The sequence below is a fragment of the Ceratotherium simum genome, chromosome 15 (genome assembly GCF_057802395.1).
Source record: "Ceratotherium simum simum isolate JZ-2026a chromosome 15, ASM5780239v1, whole genome shotgun sequence".
Classification (NCBI taxonomy): domain Eukaryota; kingdom Metazoa; phylum Chordata; class Mammalia; order Perissodactyla; family Rhinocerotidae; genus Ceratotherium; species Ceratotherium simum.
Window position 1 is genome coordinate 26254583 of NC_141914.1, and position 22827 is coordinate 26277409.

The 22827-nt window shown below is 45.2% G+C and overlaps 1 protein-coding gene and 1 non-coding gene across 4 annotated transcripts in view; one reads left to right on the forward strand and one right to left on the reverse strand.

Moving 5' to 3' along the window:
* SLC12A8 (solute carrier family 12 member 8) overlaps window positions 1–16888 on the reverse strand; it is a 126087-nt gene extending 109199 nt beyond the window's left edge. For all 3 annotated transcript variants that reach the window (XM_087439733.1, XM_087439732.1, XM_087439734.1), the window contains exon 1: window positions 16793–16888. In XM_087439733.1, coding sequence (XP_087295859.1) covers window positions 16793–16843 — 51 coding nt within the window. In that variant the 5' untranslated portion in view covers window positions 16844–16888. The remainder of the gene's footprint in view (window positions 1–16792) is intronic.
* On the forward strand, window positions 9704–9810 carry LOC147915143 (U6 spliceosomal RNA). The gene has a single exon (XR_015554551.1). It is a non-coding gene; the product is annotated as a U6 spliceosomal RNA (small nuclear RNA).
* Window positions 16889–22827: the final 5939 nt, after the last annotated feature.

The following is a 22827-nucleotide window of genomic DNA, read 5'->3' on the forward strand; positions in this document are numbered from 1 at the left end:
TATTTGGGGATGTCTATGGGAGTGTGCCTACCTTTTTTAACAAGTGCTAAAAGACCATATCTAAGTGTCCCCAGAGCCTGCTCCTCAGAGGCTGGAGGAAGAGCCTGGTTTGACCCTGAGGTTGCAACTCTGACGTTCTTAGAGAGAGGGAAAGAAGGAAGAAGAAACAAAAGCACAGAAAAAGGGAAAGAGGATGAGACAGAGAACCCTAGAAAGAAATGCCAAATAGGTAATACAGAGATGGCAGGGGTATTTCCCGGGCTCCCTGCACTGACCCACTGCCTCCAGGCATCAACACAGGAGCACCAGCTCGGGTGCCCCGTTCTTCCTACCTCTCCTTTCTCCACCACATCCTCCAGCCTCACAGCTCACGGGACGCCCTCAGCCTTTTGCTACTGCCCCAGAGTTGACCTTTTAGGAAAGTATTGGCTAGACAACTCAAACCAGCTCCCTTGCATAGTGACTACTTGGCACATGACTGGTACAATTCTGACACCAATTCTGGTGTATGGGGTTTTTTCCCACACCAAGCAATTCTCCAACACCAGCTGGATATCCTACAATTCTGACACTATGTACCTGGAGATAGTGTCAGAACCCCCAATTAAGGGCTCAGTCCTACAAGACTGCCCCCCACTTCAGATGCCAACTGCAAGTCCAGGTTGTCACCTGTGCTTCTGACCCACAGGCTATCTATCAGAGGTCCCCATGATGCCCTCCATGGGTTTGGATTAATTTGCTAGAGCGGCTAACAGAACTCAAGAAGTCAGTTTACTCACTAGATTACTGGTTTATTATAAAAGGATATAATTTAGGAACAGCCAGATGGAAGAGATGCATATGGGGAAGGGGCGTGGAGATTCCATGCCATCTCCAGCCACTCTCCCCAACTCTCTACGTGTTCACCAATTCAGAAGCTCTCCAAATCCTCTCCTTTCTGGTTTTTATGAAGGCTTCATTACATAGGCATGATTGATTAAGTCATTGGCCATTGGGGATTGACTCAACCTCCAGCCCCTCTCCCCTCCCCTGAGAGTTCCAACCCTCTAATCACATGCTTGGTTCCCCTGGCAACCAGCCCCCATCTTTAGGTGCTTTCCAAAAGCCACCTCATTAACATAAACCCAGCTGTGGTTGAAAGAGGTTTGTTATGAATATCAGGATATATTTATCACTCTTATCACTTAGGAAATTCCAAGGGTTTTAGGAGCTCTGTGCCAGGAACAGGGATGAAAACCAAATATCTATTTCTTATTATAAATCACAATATAAAGACTGGCTGGTTACTCCACAAGCCCGCTCTCGCCCTGCCCTGCCAGCTCTCTTTGTTCCCTTAGCTCCTGCTCAGAGAGGCTGAGGGCAGAGCCATGGGTCTAGATGTAGCATGAGCAGACATCCAGTAGGGGCCAGAATATCAGCTTCTCCCCCACACTCAGGGACCTCATATCCAGCTCCCTCCTCTATGAGAGGGTAGGAACCCCCTCCCATCTCAGACATGCCCTCCCACCAAGGCCGTGGCTCACAGACGCCCCCTTTGCACCTCTGCCCAGTCATTTCTATCATCCAGGGGTGGGGAAGGGGAACAGCTGGGGTGAGAGTAGGCGATAGTTGGGCCAGTTCTGGGCTATCTTTTTATGCCCCAGGGAAGAGGTCTGGTCCCAACTGTTGATAACTCTCTTAGAATCTCATTTCCTCAGATTTGGGCCCCAGTCATCAATTCCAAAGTAACAAGAGTCCCATTCAGCATTCTATGACATTGACACAACAGGCTGCGTGGAAAGGGAGGCGGCAACAGGATGTGTGCCGTGTTGGGTACAGCGTCTACCGGGAAGCAGAGGTGGGGACTAAGAAAGAAGATAAAGAAGAGCAAGGAACAAAGCAGTCCCTCAGAATGGGCACCAGACACATGCTCAAGGGTAAGGTTCCTCTATTTCCCGAGGACCCTCAGCTTGGCAGGGACAACTTGGCAGGTTCCAGGGGCACAGTGTCCGGGAGCCTGGCCTCGGAGTGATCACAGCTTCATGGTGCTCATTGCTAGGGCTTTCCTTCCCAGGTTCCAGGGCAAGAAGCCACGCCCTGGTCCCTCTGAGCCCCAGGGCCTGCACCCCACAGGGAAACACCACGGCTGCCTGGTGGGTGTTTTAGTTCAGAAGTAGAAGTCTTGCTCTTGTGAATAGAGAATTTCTATACTCGAGCAAGGCATCTAGAAAGACGGAGAAGCTGCACCTGAAACTTGCCCAGGGTAGGAAACACTGGGTTCCCGCACCCAGCAAGCTGAGCTGAGTAAGAGAGGAAAGTTCTGCTACAGGCAATGATACAGGCTCACGCCCAGGAGCCTTTCTCAAACACCCACCTCCCGCAGGCTACCTGCCAGGCCTTAATGAACACTTCTGAAACGTGAGATGACACTCTTTCTCTCTTCTGGCAGCTGGAGGAAAAGAAACCAGGCGAGAAACTCTGCTTCTGCCCACTCGGGTCAGGAGTGGGTCAAAGCAAGATGCGTGCGGCCTGCCCCTTCCTCCCAGAGAAGCACACCCGCGGAGCCTGATTCTGCCCGGAGTACACACACGAGCCAGCAGTTTGCCTTCTGAGAGCTAATTATTTAATTATTAATCACACATCAGAGAATATCCCCAGCCACTGCTGAACTGTATCCAGCGGGCAGAGTGGGCGCCACATTCCCTTCCTCTGGCTCTGAATAGGCACCACGAGCTGGAGCTGGAGCTGGGCAGGGGGGCCAGCACGGCCACGGGCTCCGTGGACCAGAGCCCAACTGTGGTACCTGTACAAGATGCAGAGAGCTACATCCCTGCATCGTGGGGTTTTGTACAGTTTAGAAGAGATAAGACTTGGGAAAGCTTTTTGTATACATGAAGCACAACAGACCATTTTAAATGTGGGTGAGGATTTCTGCAGGGAAGTTGGGAGGAAATGCAAGAAAAGAGGTCTTATTGACTGTGCATTTTCTATTTTCCCCAGCTACGTTGTTCTCACGTTTCGGGTGAATCCTTGCCCTACAGCTAAGCCCTGAAAGCTGGAGAGCTGAAAGCGCTCCAACCCCTGCCCAGTCCCAGCGCTGGGGGAGCCAGCCCCTTCTGTACTGTACTAAGGGTTCTGGAATGCACATCCAGTGAGTGCTCTGCCATCCCGACTGATGCTGGAAATGGAAACAGCTCTATAGTGCAGGAGGCAGGGACCCACACGGAGAGGCAAAGTCTCATTTCCCTGGGTTGGAATCCGGGCAGTACCCTGGGTCAATATTGATTTGGTCATTCCTAGAAATGTGAGATCATGGCAGTGTGGGTCTCCTCTGCACAGGGCGAGTTCGAAAGCCAGTGTCTACGCACAGTAGTTCCTGCATGCTTGATCTGTGGTTTTCCATACCTGTGCATCTTAATCCTTGTCCAAGGCTGGGACTCTCCCAAGGCACAACCTGGTCACACAACCACACAGCCCCAGGATTGGCAAGACCCTCAGACGCTGTGAAAACATTGAAGTTGATGGGAAATCCCTGCTCGAGTTCTGCCTCCCAGAACCACACATCAACTCTTTCCCCACAGAGCAGCCACTTCTGCCCTCAGAACTCAGAGCCCAAAGACAGAGTGCTCTGGACACCTGGTACCATCCCACAAATGACAAAATCCCACAGCAGCAATGCCATGGCCACGTAAACAAGAGCTTCCCCTTCCCTTCCCAGCCTCCTTGGGAGGCTACTAGAAAGTCTACCTGGGTTTAACACCAGGAGGAGAAACACAGACCCTAATGCCCTCCTCCAGTAACAGGCAAACCAGCTAAAAATCAACTGCAATAGGTTTATTCTTCTAGGTGCTTCAGTGGATCAGCCAACATTATATCCGTTTAAGAATTCTTATGCACTGAGTAGTTTTGACTTTTAGAATAATGTTAACCTTTTACATACTCAAAATAAAACAAAATCAAACCAAATCAACATGGATGAGAGAGAAAAACTAAAATAGAACGCAAAGAGAAACAAATTAACCTAACAGTATTTTAAATGAAATCACATAACCACACTGAAGGTGAAAAACGAACTAACCAGAATAACTTTTGAACACGCTACTTCCACTATGTGCTCTCAGTCAAAAGATAAAAATAACTACAAACTAATTTAATTCTAGACAGAAAGTGTTTTCTGCAGAGGTAGGAGTTACCAATTTTGAATCTACTTTCTGTGAATTGTAGGATTGAACAAATAAGTAAATATATTGAATGGGAGTCAAGTTTCTCACTATTAGAGAAGGGAGTTACAACTAAGGAAAGAGGAAAAAATAGAAGAATTAACCCTGGGGTGATGCATTGGAATAGGAGGTATCAGTTTGAATTTACGGTTTTTAATATATATAGAAAAATACCTAGCTAAGTAAATATATATATTTAACATATATAGAAAAATACATAGCTAAGTGGCCATGGCATTGCTACTGTGGGATTTTGATGCATTACTTAATGACAGAGTTATGTTCTGAGACTACATCATTAGGCAATTTTGTCGTTGTGCAAACATCATAGAGTATACTTACACATAACTAGATGGTATAGCCTACTACACACCTAGGCTGTATGGTAATAATCTTATGGGACCACCATCATATATGCGGTCCATTGTTGACTGAAATGCTGTTATATGGCACATGACTATATATATATTTATATTTATAGTCCTCTCTGTCCACTTAAAGGGTCTATAAGCAAAGACACCCCAGTAACGATGAACATATACAGCATCCAGATCTTCGTCTCTAAATACCACTCCTGACATCAAGGAACAAGGCTCTTTGGAGAAATGGCTGATTCAGAGCTGGGGCAGAGAAAGCACAAAATGAGCCTGGAATATTTAGTGCCAGAACGTAAGGAAGTGCTAAAAAAAAATAAGGATGGGGCCGGCCTGGTGGCGCAAGTGGTTAAGTGCGCGCGCTCGGCTGCGGCGGCCTGAGGTTTGCTGGTTCAGATCCCGGGCGCGCACCAATGCACCGCTTGTCAGGCCATGCTGTGGCAGTGTCCCATATAAAGTGGAGGAAGATGGGCAAGGATGTTAGCCCAGGGTCAGTCTTCCTCAGCAAAAAGAGGAGGATTAGCAGATGTTAGCTCAGGGCCGATCTTCCTCACAAAAAAATAAAAACAAAAAATAATAATGAGGACATGTCAAAAGGACACAGGAACCAGCTTGAAGGGGTTCCCGCTGACCAATTCTGAAATAATTTGAGCATCAAAATAAATAATAATAGAAATAGAATATTTGTGAAATAAAATAAGAATCTGAGTCCATACAGATATAAATAAATGAATAAACTAATATGAGGAAGAAGGGAAAGTCCTTTACAGTAGAAGATCAATTAATATATGTAAGAGGAATGATGGTGTTAGAAAATCATCATTTTGAAACCGTCACAGTAATATATATGTCATGCGTCACTTAACGATGGGGATACATCCTGAGAAATGCATTGTTAGGCAATTACATCGTTTTGCAAACATCATAGAGTGTATTTACACAAACCTAGATGGTATAGTCTACTACACAGCTAGGCTATATGATACTAATCTTATGGGACCACTGTTGCAGATGTGGTCCATCGTTGACTGAAACATTGTTATGCGGTGCATAACAGTAATTGATTCTGCCAAGAATCATCCATGGATACTAAAGCTAGTGGGTGAAAGATTGATGAGGAACAAGATATTTTCATAGTCTCAATGTATCCCCAACAAATTATTTATTAATTATATAAGGAAAGTTAGTAACTTTACAGTGAATTAACCTAGTGGACACCACCTTAAATAAGTAACCAAATTAACATCACCAATAATGAGACAAACAGAAATCCTGCACCTCATAATATGATGCCTTGAGAAGAGCACAATATCACTTCTATGGTATTCCTGCCAAAAATACAAACCTAAACCCACTCATGAGGGATCATGTCCCAAACTGAAGGATATTTTACAAAATAACTGGCCTGTGTTCTTCAAAAAGTGTCAAGGTCATGAAAGACAAAGAAAGACTAAGGAGCTGATCCAGATTCAAGGAGACTAAGGAGATGTGACAACTAAATACAATGTATGACCCTGAGTTGGATCCTGGGCCGGGGGAACAGCGATGGGATATTAGTGGGATAACTGGCAAAATTGGAATGTGGAACTGTGGATTCGATAATAGGATTTATCAATGTTAAATTTCCCAATCTTGATATATATACTGTGGTTCAGTAAAAGAAAATTCTTGTCCTTAGGAAATACATACTGTAGTACTTATGGATAAGGGGACATGATGTCTACAAATTACTTTCAAATGGTTTAGAAAAAAATATATATACTATAGAATATAATATGTATTAGAATACAGACTATATATATATATGGCATAGAAACAGAGAGAGAGTACACAAATGATAAAGCAAAAGGACAAAATGTTAACAACTGGTAAATCTGAGTCAAGAATATATGGGGCCCTTCGTACTATTGCAACTCTCCGAGTATGAAATTTTATCAAAATTTTAAAAGTTTCAAAATAAATGAAACTTTTTTCAATAAAAGCTATTTTTTAAATAAAAGGAGCCCAGACATTTATGAAAAAAAAAAAGCTTGTTCACCCTTGTACCCTGAAGCCCAACATGGAACAAGTATTTACTAAATGTGAGTTAGTTGAATGAATGAATGGGCTTGAGAAAGTGACATTAAGCCTCTCTTCTAAGATGGCAGAGTGAGCACTTTTCTACCTTCCAAATTACCACGAAAATGACAGAAAAGGTGTGTTTTTTTGTTTTTTCAAGTATGAAACTATAATTATAACTAAAAAGGGGAAAAAACAAGCACCACCAACAGATATTTGGAGGGATTCCTGCAGATGGGCTTGGAGGGGAGGAGAGAAATCAGAGGATGCAGCAGCCCAGGGCAGCCGGGAGAAGAAATGTCTTCCAAGGCACCTGAGAAGCTGCAAGTTCAGAGCCAGCTAACCCTTGGAGCAGACAAAGGCCACGGCAATCACTGGGTATAAAATGATCTTGAAGGCTTTGTCATGTCTACAGTAGTAACATATATGGCACTCACAGCATAAAAGATGGGGAGGAGGGGGACAGACAGGGCCCATGTCACTGCCAAGTTTCTACAGTTTACATGAAGCAACTCTAAATCAACTGTGAAAAGTTTAAAATGTATATTTAATCCCTAGAACAGCCGTTCTCAAACTTTTTGGTCTCAAGCCTCCTTTACTTTCTTAAAAATTATTGAGGACCCCAAAGAGCTTTTGTTTATGTGAGTTATACCTATCAATATTTACCATAGAATTTAAAGAGAGATTTAGAAATTTAAAGAGAGATATTTTACAATATTTATTAATCATTTAAAAATAACAGTAATAAGCCTGTTATCTGTTAAAATAAATGATATTTATTTTATAAATAAATATATTTTCATGAAAAATAACTACCTTCTGAAACAAAAACATTTAGTGAGAAGAGAGGCCTTGTCATACATTTTGCAAATCGTTTTAATGTCTGGCCTGATGGAAGACAGCTGGATTCTCATACCTACTTCTGCATTCAATCTGTTGCAAAATGTTGTTTTTGAAGTAAATGAAAAAAATTTAGCCTCCCACAGTTCTATAGTTAGAAAAGGAACGAGTAACTTACTACCACTGACCCATATATGAAAAAAATTACTGTCACCCAAAAGATAAGAGAATCACAAAAAAAAGGTGACACAGGATATGAGAAACAGCAGTAGCTGCATATGAACCAGAAGAATTAAAGGAAACTTGAAAAAATTAAGACCGTGTTGCTCAGAAGCAGCAAAGCTTTCATGACTGAAGACTGTATTTTCTTCTCCATGAGTCTAATAATGTCACTTGGCTAGTCAGTTACATATACACACATCTTATTACTGTAAATGCTATTTATAGGTTTAAAATTTTTATAACCTATAGAAATGCTCATTATAGTTACAGAAAAAGTATCATTTTTTTAAACCCTGACAATGTAAAAATAATAATCCAACTAACAAAAAATTAGAAATGAAATGAGAGAAATGGAAGAGTATATGTGCCAATGTCTTTTTTCATATCAGGAAGCAATAAGTGAAATGATAAATTGATAACTTGGTCAAGAAATTGAGGTATAAATATATTATTTAAAGTTATAATAATAGGTTATTATTAGGGAAAACGAAAACCAGAAACCATCAGCAGTGACTGTCTCTGGGGAATGGGGGTGAAGGAAGAGGGGAAGAAGGCCTTTCATTTTATATTATTCTCTATTATTTGAATTTTTTTTTTATTGCATGTATGTAGTACTTCTATGATAAAAATATTAACTTATTTTTTATTTAGAGAAAAAAATCATCACTTTATTAGAAGTATTTTAAAAATAAAATGCTGTACTAGAGTTAGTAATCCCGTTTACAACTCAACTTCATTTTTTACAAGGGATGGATTCACCAAAAGATGGCTGTGATCTGAATCACATTTTAAACATATTGGATGAATACGACGCTTAAAGATAGTGAAGACTTTTGTAATATTAATGTCTGTTCTTAAAATTTGTATATCTTTTTTTAAAAATTAGAATTTGTTTTTGCTCTGCATTGTTCTTGACTGATAATTGCCTAAAATAAAAAGGGAAGGTTACTCAAAATGAGTCATGGCTTTCTGTTTTCTTTTAAGTTAAATTCCATGAACACTAGCATTCATATTAGAGCAAATTTATCATCTGGACCAGACACAACTATTTTTGGCATTGTGAGGGCTGCTAGGCCACCATGGCTTCAAGGTCATCAGCAGGCACCTAAATCTTGTCCCTGCTGACAGGGATCCTGGCTATGACTTACAAGCTATCTGCAGGTTAGGAAAAGATCATAGAATTTTTTACACAGACCAGTGGTTTTTACTCCACTACTTTTTCTCTTTCTTTATGCTTGTTCAGGTGAAGAAGAAAACACTCTCACACCAAAACAAAAACAAACAAAGGAAATGTAAATAGGACCTTCTCCTGAGAAGTGGTAACCTCAAGTATTATTCTAATAGAAATACATCAAAGCCTGAATAGGTGCTCCCTCTGAAGACTTTTCATGCCAAGCTATTCTAAAGCACACCACCATCTCTATAACCACTATAGTCTCTTGATTAAGGTACTAAAACTCAGAAGGAAAAATACAAACGATTTTAAGAATCAGATTACATTATACTTGATGATTGAAAAGCAAAAAGAGATATTGAATTATACTCAGGTATGTATATTTCTTTAAATCTTACTACAATTATTTGATACTGTTCTATGAATATAGAACTATCTAGTGTTTAAACTGTTATCCTGAAGAGATATATTTTGGGCAGAGAAAGTATAAAATGAATAGAAAAACAAGCTAAAACTGTTATCCACCCCTACAGAAAGCCAGGGTGTTCAGTCAGGCCAGACCAGAGTCTAAGCACCACCTAGTGGCAGCTTCCTCAAATTACAAGAATAGTGATTCACAGTCATTAACACAGCAGCTAGGATTCTCCTTGCAAACCCCAATCTATTAAATGATGGCAAGGACTGGCTTTTTCTATATCTGGCCACGGATGAAATGTACCCTAAGGCAGTAAAAAGTTTTGAAGTCACCTAGTCCTTTCATTCATAGCTAGGCAGAATGTATTAATCATGTTTTTTATTTTCCATATCTTATGATGTTATGATATCTTAAAAATCTTGTGCTCTCTTCGGCAGCACATATACTAAAATTGGAACGATACAGAGAAGATTAGCATGGCCCCTGTGCAAGGATGACACGCAAATTCGTGAAGCGTTCCATATTTTTGTAATTAGTATTTTGGTGGTGAACATGATGTAATCTATGCAGAAATAGAAGTATAATGATGAACACCTGAAATTTTTACAATGTTATAAACCAATGTTACTGCAATAAACAAAAAATTAAAAAAAAAAAAAAAAATCTTGCTGGCTGAGGACAGACTGACCCCGCCATGGTTAACCAATTGTTAGCGATAGCAAAGGGCTGGCCAGGAGCATGCCTTTCCTATACAAACCAACCAATTCCAAGTCTATCCCCCAAAGCACCCCCTTTATCTAACTCTCACACACCAAACCAATATTTCCCCTGCCCTAAATCATCCCAGGGCCAGGTAGGAGGCAACTAGAGACCACCCCTATAGCCCAGAGCCCACCAGAACTATTCAAACTAGCCAGTCCTAAGCTGTTTGCTCTGCCCTGCCTTTCCCATGGAAACCCCAATAAAGGCTCTGGTCCAGGCTTTCCCCTCACTCCTGTTTCTGCCTGCTGACCAGATCCCAATGCTTCTCCTGTAGCCCTGTGTGGCACAGCATTCCCCCTTCTCTTGGGTAATGTAAGTAGTAAATTCTTCTTTCAATGGCATTGACCTCTCCATGTCATCACTCAGTCATCTCCATAAATGAAGATCCTCTGGGTACAAATGAGACAGAATAATTCATTTCAGTGAAGAATCACTTTCATTCCAGTTTCTGGGACACCTTCATCCAGAAAATGTCTCCATTCCACTTTTCACAAATACGCAGCATTTCCAGCCCAGTTATCATTTTCAGGGTTGACCTCATAGGCTAAGTAACAAACAAGGCTGTAAGATGGAAAGTGGGGAGACAAAGGAGAAACAGCAGGAAAGGGTGACGGTGTGCACATAAAAGCCTGACTCAACTCGACCCTGAGGATGATTTCTGCCCCTTCTTCTCTCCCAGATTCCAGAACCAGAAGCCTCTTTTCTTCTGCCACCTCCAAAAGTTGGTTCTGTCCAGGTACCATTGGTGGTTTGCAGTGCAGCTAATAGCTTAAGCTTCAAGACCCTTCACTTGCATTGAGTCCCTTCCAAAGATTATACCTAATTCTTTATTTGTAATGTGTATCCTTTTTACTAAACAGAATCCCTAAAAATCATACAAGCTTCACACTCTACGAAAACTGGAAGGGCGAGAGGGGTCATGGCTCCAGCAACCCCAGATGTGAGCCTTTCTCTTCCACCCAACTATTCTGGGCCCCAGTTTCTTTATCTGTAAAAGGAGGGGCTAACAAGACGGTCTTGTTTTAGGTTCCTTTTCCTTTCTCCTCAGCTGCATTCATTTCTCTACATACTAATAAAGCAATATGCTATTACCTCGCATGCAAGGCTCACTTTGCATATTGGCTTTTTAAAGATGCCAAAACAGGCCTGAAAAATGAATAGCAAAAATACAAGTTGGTTCTTAACCGTACACTGGCTAATGAGGGCGCAGAAAACAAGAGCAAAGCTTTTGCAATGAAGCCTGACACCAATGCTCAAAATTATATCACAACCTAAAGACTGGATACTTTCAGATCAACCCAGAGCTGTATTGTGGGGTCAGTAGCCGTGGTTCCAGCCTGGCTCTGCCACTCTTTGCACGTGTCTTTGGACAAGTCATTCAACATCTCTGGGCTTGTTTCTTGACATGCTAAGCAAGGGGACTGGGCCAGATGATCTCCAAGGACCTCTCTGTCTCTTAACATGTTTGCTCTATCTGCCTCTCTTGCCAGTGCTACCTCCCTGTTCCCCAGGGCCCCAAACTTGACCAGACTCGCTTTGTTAATCTTACCATGCCAAACTAACCTAGGTAAGCCACTGAACCGAGGAGGAGAAGGCAGGGAGAGAAGAAAAGAGGAGAGGACAGAGAGGGGAAAAGGAGAGCAGGAAGTCAGGCAATGCTGGGGCGTGGCACAGGGTTGGAGGTGGGTCACACCCTGGAAGGCAATCTAGAAACACTTCCTCCCACACTTGGGCCAGATGTCATGATCTGATGGGGTACCTACTCCCTGGGTCTGCATCGGGTTCTTTTCTAGGGTGATTAGCTCAGGCCAGCCAGACTTGAGCGCACAGACTTCCTAGAAAACGGTCACCATGGACCCACTCCTGCTGGAGCACAAGTCTCTAGAGGAAAGCTGGATGAAGAAGACAGAACACGAGTCACTCATACTAGCTAACCTGTGGCCTTTGGTGACTCGTTCTCATGCCAAAGCTTCCCTTTAAGTTTCTCTGGAGACCATCCAGCCCTGGGAGAAGGAAGACAAGAGCCTCAGATTAGTTGGAGGCATTCCTTATTCCATAGCAATTAAAGGTTTTCAGTTTTAATATTTCCAGCAGGAGGTGGAGATCCTGGCAAGAACAGGCCCTCAGTAAATACCTGGTAAGCTGAGCTGAATTTTCTCACTATTCCTGATGCTAAAGGCATTGATCCTGCTGGACTTCAGACCTTCAGTATGTCTACTTGCCATCTCTCCCTGTCTCAGGCTACCTGCTCTCTCCTGCCAGAGTAATCTTCCTGACACACCATGTCCGTCACAGTCCTCTCTGTCCAGTGACTGGCAGAGACAAGCATACTATCTAGGGTCGTTAGCCTTCCATTCACCTCCCTCTGGCACCAGCTGCTCCTTAGCTCTCCAGCCTCATGTTTCACAAACAGCCTACTCTACTGGGTTTCAATGTGAAATTTGCTTCATCCAATCACTGAACATGCACTGCGGTTAGTGCTCACCATGTGATAGGCACTGGGCCAGCTCCTTCCACATATGGCATAAAAGCCCTGAAAATCAGGTACACTCACCCCATCTCACAGTTATGCGAACAGACTACGAGCCCTTGAGTAACTTGCCCAGGGGCCCAGCACATCTAGTGGCACAGTCAGAATCTGGAACCCAGGTTCCCAGGTTTAAGTCGACCACTAGACCACACCGCGCATTAGTGAAGTGCCTAAGGACAGAGGATCCTGGAACAAGACTTGTACCTGCCAGAAGTTCAGTAGGTCCTCAAACACACACACATACATTCCTAATCCACTCCAGACTCAGCTAGGCCTAGAAAGTGCCCATCCTCCTCAAGGACTGGCCACCCAGCAGGTTGTCCTGGACAATGTCCCGCATTCTGGTTTTGGCCACTGGAATCATCCTAGATGTGGAAGTCCTGTCTCAGGTCTCCTGCCTGACTTCGCCATGCTGAGTCATGCATTTATTTGCCAACTGAACCTTCTGATCACTTACATCACTACCTTACGCACCAAGTACATACTCCCCACCTTAGTTTTATTATTAGCCAACATTTACTTAACACTTACTATGAACTGAGCACTATACTAAATATTTACATGAATTATCTCTTTTAATCTTCGTAATTCTCTAGGGTAGGCTCTATTATTGTAGCCATTTTACAGGTGAGGAAACAGATGCTTAGCAAGGTTAAGTAACTTGCCCAAGGTCACAAAGTATTAGAGCCAGTACTTGAACTGAGGCGGCACATGTACCCTTCACCACCACATATTAACCTTCCAATTACAGCCTCTTCTCAGCTGATCCACTTATTATACACACACACACACACACACACACACACACACACACACAGAGCTACACCATCTGGTCCGGAGACAATGAAAGCCAAACCAAGAATCCACTCATTCATCTCTCCACCTAACTCACAAGCATCCCCAACTGGCCAGACTTCCTGAGAACTACTTTCCAGTAGCAGTGCCCAGGAGAAGAGCAGATTTGAACTGAAGGGTTTGGTGTAACACCCACCAGCTTGTCTTCCCATTGGGCACTGCCTTCTTAATTCCATGTTCTTCAGGCTCCAAAGCTCTTAGCAGAATTCCTGACTCCCGAGACTGGAGTAAAGGTAGAAAAAGGTTCAAGGGAAACTTCTGGAGAGCCAGCCACTCCCAGAGTTCAGTTTCAGACATGTTAGCCACCCAACCTGCTATCTGCTCCCCACACAGGCCTTCGATTAACTAGCCGGGTGGCTTTGCTCACACCATTGGGGCAGGGAGCATAGAGTAGACAGGATTAAATTGTGGGCCTTGGCAACAGACACGCCCAGTTCAAAGTGCCTCAGGTTTTCATCTGTCGAACCAAAATAATCATCTCTACTTCAGAAAGTTGTTGTGAAGATTAAAGGAGGTAATGCCACTAAAGGTTCAGCACAAAGTGCCCACCAGTTGGTAGTTACTGTCATTTTCTTACCCTCTCGGCCTGGGATGTGCCTCCCAGCTTCCCGGTACTTTCCACTTCCACCATTTCAAGACCTGATGCAAACGGCAGCCCCCCAATCCCTAGCCAGGTGGGTTGGGTTAAGCAGAACCAGCATTGATGAGCATTTTCTATATGCTGAGCACTAATGGCAGGTATTGAGGACATGAAAATGAAGAAGACATGCCCCTGAACTTAAGGAGTTCACAGCCTAAAGGGAGATAGAAAGGAACAGCTCATTCCAATGCCACCCAGGAAGTGCAGTGATGGAGCATGCCGAGGGAGCAGGGGAGGTCTGTCAGACCATGGAGGGCCTTGGGGGCCAGGATAAGGAGTCCGAGCTGAATTCTGAAGGCAGCGAGAAGCCGCTGAAAGGCTTTACGTAGAGGAGTCAAATGCACAGATTTATGCTTTAGAAAAGGATCACTTTAATAGCAATGTGGAGAAAGATGTTAGGAGGGCATGAATAATCCAATCAAGAAATGGTCCCTTGGGGGGTCGGGCTGCGTGGCTTAGTGGTTAAGTGCGCGCGTTCCGCTACTGGCGGCCCCGGGTTCGGATCCCGGGGTACTGACGCACCGCTTGTCTGGCCATGCTGAGGCGGCGTCCCACATGCATGTGCAACTATGAAGGATGTGCAACTATGACATACAACTATCTACTGGGGCTTTGGGGAGAAAAAGGGAAAAAAAAAAAAAAGGAGGAGCATTGGCAATAGATGTTGGCTCAGGCCGGTCTTCTTCAGCAGAAAGAGGAGGATTGGCATGGATGTTAGCTCAGGGCTGATCTTATTCACAAAAAAAAAAAAAAAATGTTTAAAGAAATGGTCCCTTGGACAAGACAGTGCAAGAGAGACAGAGAAAAAGGGATGGATTTCAAACATATCTAGAGAGTGAATCCCAAAAGTCTTGACATTGGACACTGTCCAGTCCTTCAGTGTTTGGAGATTGAGGGAGAGGGAGATGGAGAGGAAGGTGACACAGAGGTCTTTGCATCCACCACATTTTAAAAATCAACTCTCTCTTAGGGCACTTAATGGCAATTTAACTTGCCTTGTGGTTATCTGTTGCTTGTTCATCTGGTTAGTCAGTTAACATTTATTGCCCACTTAAATGCCAGGCGTTGCCTCAGGTGCTTGGAGGGTTCCAGTGACAAATCAGTTGAGTGAGAAGTATCAGCAAAGACCAATGTAGAGAAAAGATACAAGCAGAGAGCCTGGGGAATGCTGAGCTTTGGCTGGAAGGTGGGGCACAAAGAGGAAGATGCAGGGGCCAGGCTCGAAACAGGCTGGATCAGACCGTGCAGGGCCTCAGCCAAGGAGTTTGAACTCTGGGTCATGGACACGGGGAGCTATGGAAGGTGGGAGAGAGAATCACAGCTAAGCCTTAACAGATCCTTCTCACAGAGATGAACCAAGAATGTCTTACTTGTCTTTGTTTTTGGGATCTCTGGGGACAAGGGCCTCATGTTTTCCACCTGTTCATCTGGTTTTTCATGTGGTATCTTGTTCACGCTTGAACACAGCCCCCATTGTTTAAGAAGTAGTCCACAATATATGGTAAGTGCATAAACACGTGAGTACAGTCTTACATATCCAAAGAAATGCATGTGAAGTATGGTGAGAGACTGGTCCAGCTAAATAAAATGTAAGCCCCCTGACAAATCAAGGTCTCTCTCAGGGTCCTCGACCACACTGAGAACGTGGCCACAGGCCTTTCCACCCAGAAGTGAACAGCTCTGGACAAGAGTTCTCAAATATCTTTGAGGAGCTATTCCGAGTCACTCATTCCTAAGCAGCTTGAATACTTCTGGGGCCAGCTGTGGGGAGCTAAGGTCCAGGGTGCAGGAATACAGCCCTGGGCCTCCCAGGGGAAAGGGAGCAGTAACTTCTGCTGAGCACTCGCCACCTGCCAGCCATTGTGCTACATTTTCACATGTACCTGTGTACCTGAAGAGGGGGAAACTAGCCAGACTAGACTCCTCCAGCAAGTCTGAACCCCATCTCCCTCACCAACCTCTGCCCTTTGGCTCAGGACATCTGGGTTCTGGGCCCTGCTCTCTTGCTATTGTGTAAGGCCTTGAGTTGATTCTCTCCCCTCTTGGGGGGCTCATTCCCCTGTTATAACGCCGGGAAACTCTCCTGCCCCTCTCTACAAAGCATGAGAGAAATCCAAGGGACGGTGAAAACGTCACGGTTGAGTGCCCGTTAAATGGCAAAGCCCCTGGGCGCAAGTGGTTTCCGGATACACACCTAAGTATGTTTTTTTATTTTTTAAGGGATTAACTCTCTATTTCTGGGGAAAGCTGCTTCAATTCCATAGCTATGTTGAATATTTACTATAACTAATGACTAATAGGGAGAGGATAAAGAAAAAAAACCTGCAGACATCAGGGAATCCAGAAATCCATTTGGCTTCAGCATATATGAGGTTTTCAGAAATAAATTTACCTCCTTACACTGGTTTGATTCAATATTGAAAGGAGTCCATATTCTCTGAGTCCTCCTCTGACTGCTCATGGAAAACCTCCATGGGAGAAGGGAGGGAGTGTCCAGGATTCAAAATCCACTACAAATAATACCAAAGACGACTTTCTGCACACAGATGGTTAAGCGTTGGCTATAATATTTTCTTGATTAAGCTGGAATACCAAAACAAACTTCTGAGATGATAACTTTTAAAATAGTGCCCTGTAATGTTTCCCTTCAGCTTCCTGTCTGGTAACCCCTTGCTCACCGCCTCCAGCAGTTTGCTCACAGACCCCATAGCACCCAGGCCTACCTGCTGGGCTGCCTCGTGGAAAAGTTCCTGCACTTGAGACATCTGGGCCATTCTCGTGGAAATGGGGGTCCTGGCGGTCTGGGCGGGGAGACCCCTCTGGAAAGTAAACACCATCCTTGGTCAGGCTGGCTCCTCCTTCCCTCTCTTCTTATCCTCCATCCTTCCTCTATACCAGACATAGCTCTGACTGAGGAAGAGACCTTATTCTACCTCATCTGAAAACATCCCCTTGCCCTCTTTGGTACCCAAATAGATCCCACTCATCCTTCAGAGCCTCCTTGCGCTCAAATCTTGCTGTCCTAAAGCTACAACTGGCCCCAGCTCTCTCTTTCCTCCCTGAGCTCTTTCAATATGGGGGTCAGAGCCAGCTGCCCAGCAATTGAGGACACAATTTTACACTCCCCACTCACCCTGTGAACACGTTTGTCCAGGGCAAGGGCACCATCAGCTCACTAAACTGGTTGCAGGTGGTGAGTGAATGTAGATTGGACCATGAGCAGAGTGGGAGAGGGGAAGTTAGGAGGTTGTCTTAGAGGAGCAGGGCCAGAAAGGGGTAGGAGAGCGGAGAGGACAGGTAAGAAAAAGATGACTGAGCATCATTATCAGGGCTTGGTTCTCCTCAGACCTGCATAGTCTTTCCTTGGCCCTGAACCTGGCTATCCTTGGGGCAGGGACCTTGTGCCCCCTTTGTGCACCCCCTCTCCCCAGCATAGGGCTGGAACATAGAGAGGGCTCATGACATTTTGGAAGGAGGAGGAAAAGGGAGAATGAGAGAAGGGGTGCTGGGGGTAGAGCTTGTCGTCATGTGAGAACAGGACCCATGAGAGTAGCCAGCGAAGGCGAGGAAAGGAAAGCGCATTGAGGAATATTCGAAGCAGAAGAGTTGCGGGGGGTGGGGGGCGGTGTTTGCTCAGAGAGAAGCTGGGGAGACGGCAGGGATTTGGAGGGCTGCAGAGGAGTAGGGTGCGAGGGGGACCCAGGAAAGGTCCCCCGCGCCCCACGGCCCGCTGCCCACGCGCATACCAAGCGGGTCCTGCGGGTGGCGCGCTCGGCCTCGCCGACCCCCGCCGTCGGCCTACGGCAAAGGACCCCGGGACTCACGAGACCCACCTCGGAGTCAGAGCCCCGGCCCCCTCGCGTCTCGATCAGTGCTGGGACCCGCGCCCCTTCAGCACGCCGACTTGCGCGAACCCCAGATGGAGCAACCCAGCCCCCTCCCGCCGCGGCTCCCAGACGGGGCTCGCGGGACCCCCTGGGAGAAGCCACGAGCCCTCCTCCGGGCCGGGCGGGAGGCGCGCGTGTCCCAGTGCCCGTGTGCAGACGCGCCAGGTGACGGGGGAAGGGAGCTCTACCTGAGCTGTGGACAGAGGTGACCCAGACCGGGCCCCCTTACTACCGGACAGAGCTCCTCGGGGGAGAGGGGCCGCCCCGAGACCACCTGTGCCCTCCCCACCCCCCAGCCCCGTCCGCCCTCACCTGCTCCCGGGCCAGCGAGCTCCCAGCGCCGGGCCCGCCCCGGCCCCGCCCCCGCCACGTGGCTGGCCAGGTGTGGGCTGCGCGCGTCCCAGCTGTCCCGCTGGCGAGGCGGTCCCGGGTTCGGGCACCCCGGCCACGCCTGTACCCACGAGTCCCGCGTCCAGGGGGAGAGAGAGGAGGCTGCAGAGACTTCCCTTCCACAAGAGTCGGCCCGCACACCTACCGCTGCCCAGGCGGCCTCCGCGCTCCCAGACAGTGCCGACAGGCCGGGAGTTGGGGACCGGAATCTTGACCCGGGAGGAGAGGGGAGGGGACGGGGGAGAAGAGGGAGCGTCTGCAAGCCCTCAGACTTGACTTGACCAGCCACTGCCGCTGTCGCCCTCGATAACTAGTTCAATACAACCAGCCGAGGTGCCCAGCCCAGGGATCAGGAGGACAGCCCTGTCTAAGGAATTGCACACAGGACTGAGAAAGGCTGGGGAGGAGGGAAGCCTGCGGGCGGCTCCCACACTGGTCCCGCAGCGCCCTGGGCAGGTGCAGAAGCCTCTGGACTGGAGACTAAGACTCTGCCCTCCAGTCATCCCAAAGTGCGCCTAGCTACCCGACCGAGCGACCCTCAGATTCGCTGGAAGTGGAATTCTTTTGCCAAGAAAGTGCCCTCAGGAGTGCTGAGGTGTTGGGGGGGGGGCGGAATTGCCCTCACCACCTTCAGCAAGACCCACAACTGGCTTTCCCAGGGGTGAAGTAAGGTTTCCAGGGCCTTAGCTGGGAGAAAAAACTAAATTAACATACAGAGAGATTAAATTATCTCCATTTCCAATCTGGCATATTTCCTAAACCTTAAATAACTTGCTAGGCTTCCATGTGGGCTTCTGAGAAACAGGAGGGCAGCTGGGAGTACTTCCCACGCCCACATGAGCCTTTGTGTGAAAATCCCTAAAAATAGAGGTTGTTCTTTTAAAAACAAAGGGGAAGGCAAAGCCATGGGAACACTGACAGAGCCCCAACCTCCCATGCTCCAGCAAAAAAAGGTTTTTTGGGTGAGGAAAGATACATAACATAAAATGTGGCATTTTAACCATTTTTAAATGTATAATTCAGTGGCATTAATTACATTCACCATGTTGTGCAACCATCACTGCTATCTATTTCCAAAACTTTTTCATCACCCCAAAAGAAACTCTGTACCATTAAGCAATGACTCCCCAAATCCCCTACCCCCAGTCCATGGTAACCTTGAATCTACTTGCTGTCTCTATAAATTTGCTTCTTCAAGATATTTCATATAAATGGAAGCAGACAATATTTGTCCTTTTGTGTCTGGCTTATTTCACTTAGCATAATGTCCTCAAGGTTCATCCATGTTGTAGAATGTGTCAGAACTTCATTCCCAGCAAAAAAGCTTTTAATAACCTATCTCTGCAAGAGGAAAGAACCTCAGATTAGCCATCAGTAAACAAAAGATGGATAGGTGGGCCAAATGATACAGTCGTATAATTGGAATCCACTACATATCCACATATTACATCTGTATGGCCAGTAGAGTCATCTCTATTACTCATTTTGGGGTCAGAGATGACACTGTTTTTTTGCCTCAAGCTAGTTTCCTGTTTGCTATCATCTTCTGATGAGCATCCCTCTAAGTGTCAGTGTGAACTTTGAAGAATCCACATTCAATTCCCTATCAGCCTGAGCTAAAATAATCAGAAAAGGAAATCCACCCCTCTGTTCATAATCACCTACTTCCTGTCACTCATCATTTTCTAAATAAATGAGAATTTCCCTTCAAAGCTTGTAAGCATCTTCTAAACCTAAGAACAAACATTTGTTTCTTTTCTCCATGTTAAGGCTATAGAGAAACCTGCCCATTTGCAAAGAAAAAAAAGTGTATCCTGCTTAATGTAGATTTATCCTATAACAGTGATACTAACCTTAAAAAAAAAAAACCTGGGGGCCAGCCCCAGGGCATAGTGGTTAAGTTCCGGTGTGCTCCACTTCAGCGGCCTGGGTTCGCCCACTTGGTTCCAAACCAGGCACGGACCTACACCACTCGTCGGCAGCCATGCTGAGGCGGCTACCCACATACAAAATAGAGGAGGATTAGCGCAGATGGTAGCTCAGAGCAAATCTTTCTCCCCCCCCAAAAATAATAATACATAAATAAATAAATAAACAAAATCCCACTTTTGTTGTATTGAAAAACAGTATCCTGCATATCCTTTACAAGAACAATTCCATTTTTAAGATGCTACCCTACATGACCTAGCATAAGGATGTTCATTGCATCATTAATTTGTAATAGTTAAAAAAAATTATAACCTAAATGTCCATTAATAGAAGACAATTAAATAAGTTATGAAACAGCCATACTATGACAGCCAGCATTAGAAAGAATTAAGTGGTTTCATAAGTACTAACATAGAACTCTGTTCATCACATAATGCTGAGTAAAAACTCAGCAAGTTTCAGAATAATGTGTATAGTTTGTTATTTTTTAAAAAGCAGTGATATATGTATATAGTTTGTATGGAAAAATCCACATCAAACTGTTAATGGTGGTTATCTCTAGGGAGTGAGATTGAGATAGTGAGTAAAGTGGGAGAGGAAACTAGTGTACAAATTCTGGATTTTTATTGAAATTTTTTTTCTTACAGTGAGCATGTTACTTTTGGAATCTGAAAAAAAATAAGAAAATTAAAAGACAAACAATGTAGGGCAGATTGTATTTTCCAAAGATGGCTACGCTCACATATCGCATCCCGTATGCTCTTCTTGCAATATGACACTGACATTCCTTCAAAAAAAAGGGGGTCTCTGTTCCCTCCCTTTGAGCCTGAAGAGACTTTTGTAAGGGCCTCCACCAAGAGTAGAAATGGAAGCAATGACACTGCCTGACTTCCTAGGTTAGGTCATAAAGGCAGTAAGGAGTCCGCCTGGCTTCCTTTCTCTCAGAGCACTTACCCTTGGAATTCAGCCACCATGTTGTGAGGAAGCCCAGGCCACATGGGGAGGCCACAGGTGGGTGTTCCTGCCAACAGCCAGCATCAACCGCCAGACATCTGTGTGAAACAATGCCACCAGCCTTAGATTCTTCCAGCTGAGGTCCCAGACATTGTAAACCAAAGACATGCTGACCTTCCTGGGCTCCATCTGAATTCCTGACCACAGAAACCATGAGCTATAATAAATTATTGTTGTTTTAAGCCATGATGTTTTGGGGTCATTAGTTACTCAGCAATAGATAGTGAATACAGAGTGCATCCAGCCAAGGTAAAACATGTTTTGTTTCCTTTCACAGTATTTTTATTCATTTCATTGTTTGAATTCACTGTTATTGCAGCCCCATCATATAGCAAAACCATAATATTGTTCTTACACTGACCTTTTTTCTATTCAGGAACAACTCCAGCTCAAGCTGAAGCCTACAGTAGTGAGGTCGTTGCTCTATGGGTCTTGCCCTGCTCAGCCACGGACAGGAGCTCCTTGATGTCTTTTCTTTCCAGTGGTAGGTGCTGAGAACTGCCTTCTGTGTGAAGGTTGGAGAAGAAACCATGTCTTGAAAAGTGACCTCATTTGTCAGGAAGTCTGAACCCTGGGAAAGGGATCAGAACTTGGACAAAACAGAAATGTGAACAGAACATTAAATCATGATGTAAATATGTATATATACAAAAACATACCTCACAGCCTAGCCTACAATCAGATATACAGAAGGGCCGTAAGAGGTGGGTCAGCTAGTCTGGTGGTCCTCTCCCCAGGCTGTACTTTATAGTCATCTGGGGGTGGTTTCAGAAAACACGAATACCTGGGTCTGGGGTGGGGCCTGGACATCAGCATTTTCTTTAAACTCCTCAGGTGACTCTAAGGTACAGCCAAGGTTAAAAACCATGGTATATCTAGATCAATAGATTTTTTCTGCCGGGGGGTGGGGGGGTAGGGTGTTGCCCTTCTCTAAAATACCTGAGAGTTAGAATGTTAGAATACATCTTCCCCATCATGGTGTTACTTCAGTTATAATTTTCAATGACGAGGAGAAGGTGTGAAATATACCACTCAGGGAGCACAGGTAATGTACTATATATTTTTTTTCTTTTTCTTTTCTTTTTACTTGGTCATTGTGATGCACCCCCCTGGGGCATGACTGCCTATTTAACAAAATCGCGGGAGTTCTGCACATGCTAAGTTTGCTGGCTCTGAAGATGGAGTCAGGATTTGAACCTAGGTCTGGTTCCAGTGTCTCCTCTACACAATGCAGCCTCTCTAACTCAGGTGACAGAAAAAGATTTTCCTTCTTCCTGAACTTTGAGATGCATATCCAAGAGCCTCAGATGCAAGACGGAAGTCTGTCAGAAAGGCTATCAGGCATTACTGGAAGTTGGAAGGGGGCAACTCAGGACATGAAATCTGACTAAGGTAGAAGCCCTTCACACAGCCTGAGAGCTCCCAGTTCCCGAGGTGGGGGCGGGACCCCAGGAAGACTAGTCTTGCTCTGCTTCCCAGGGTGGGGCTCACGAAAGGGGAGGGGCCGCCACTGTCCTTCTGGCAGGTGTCCCCAGCTC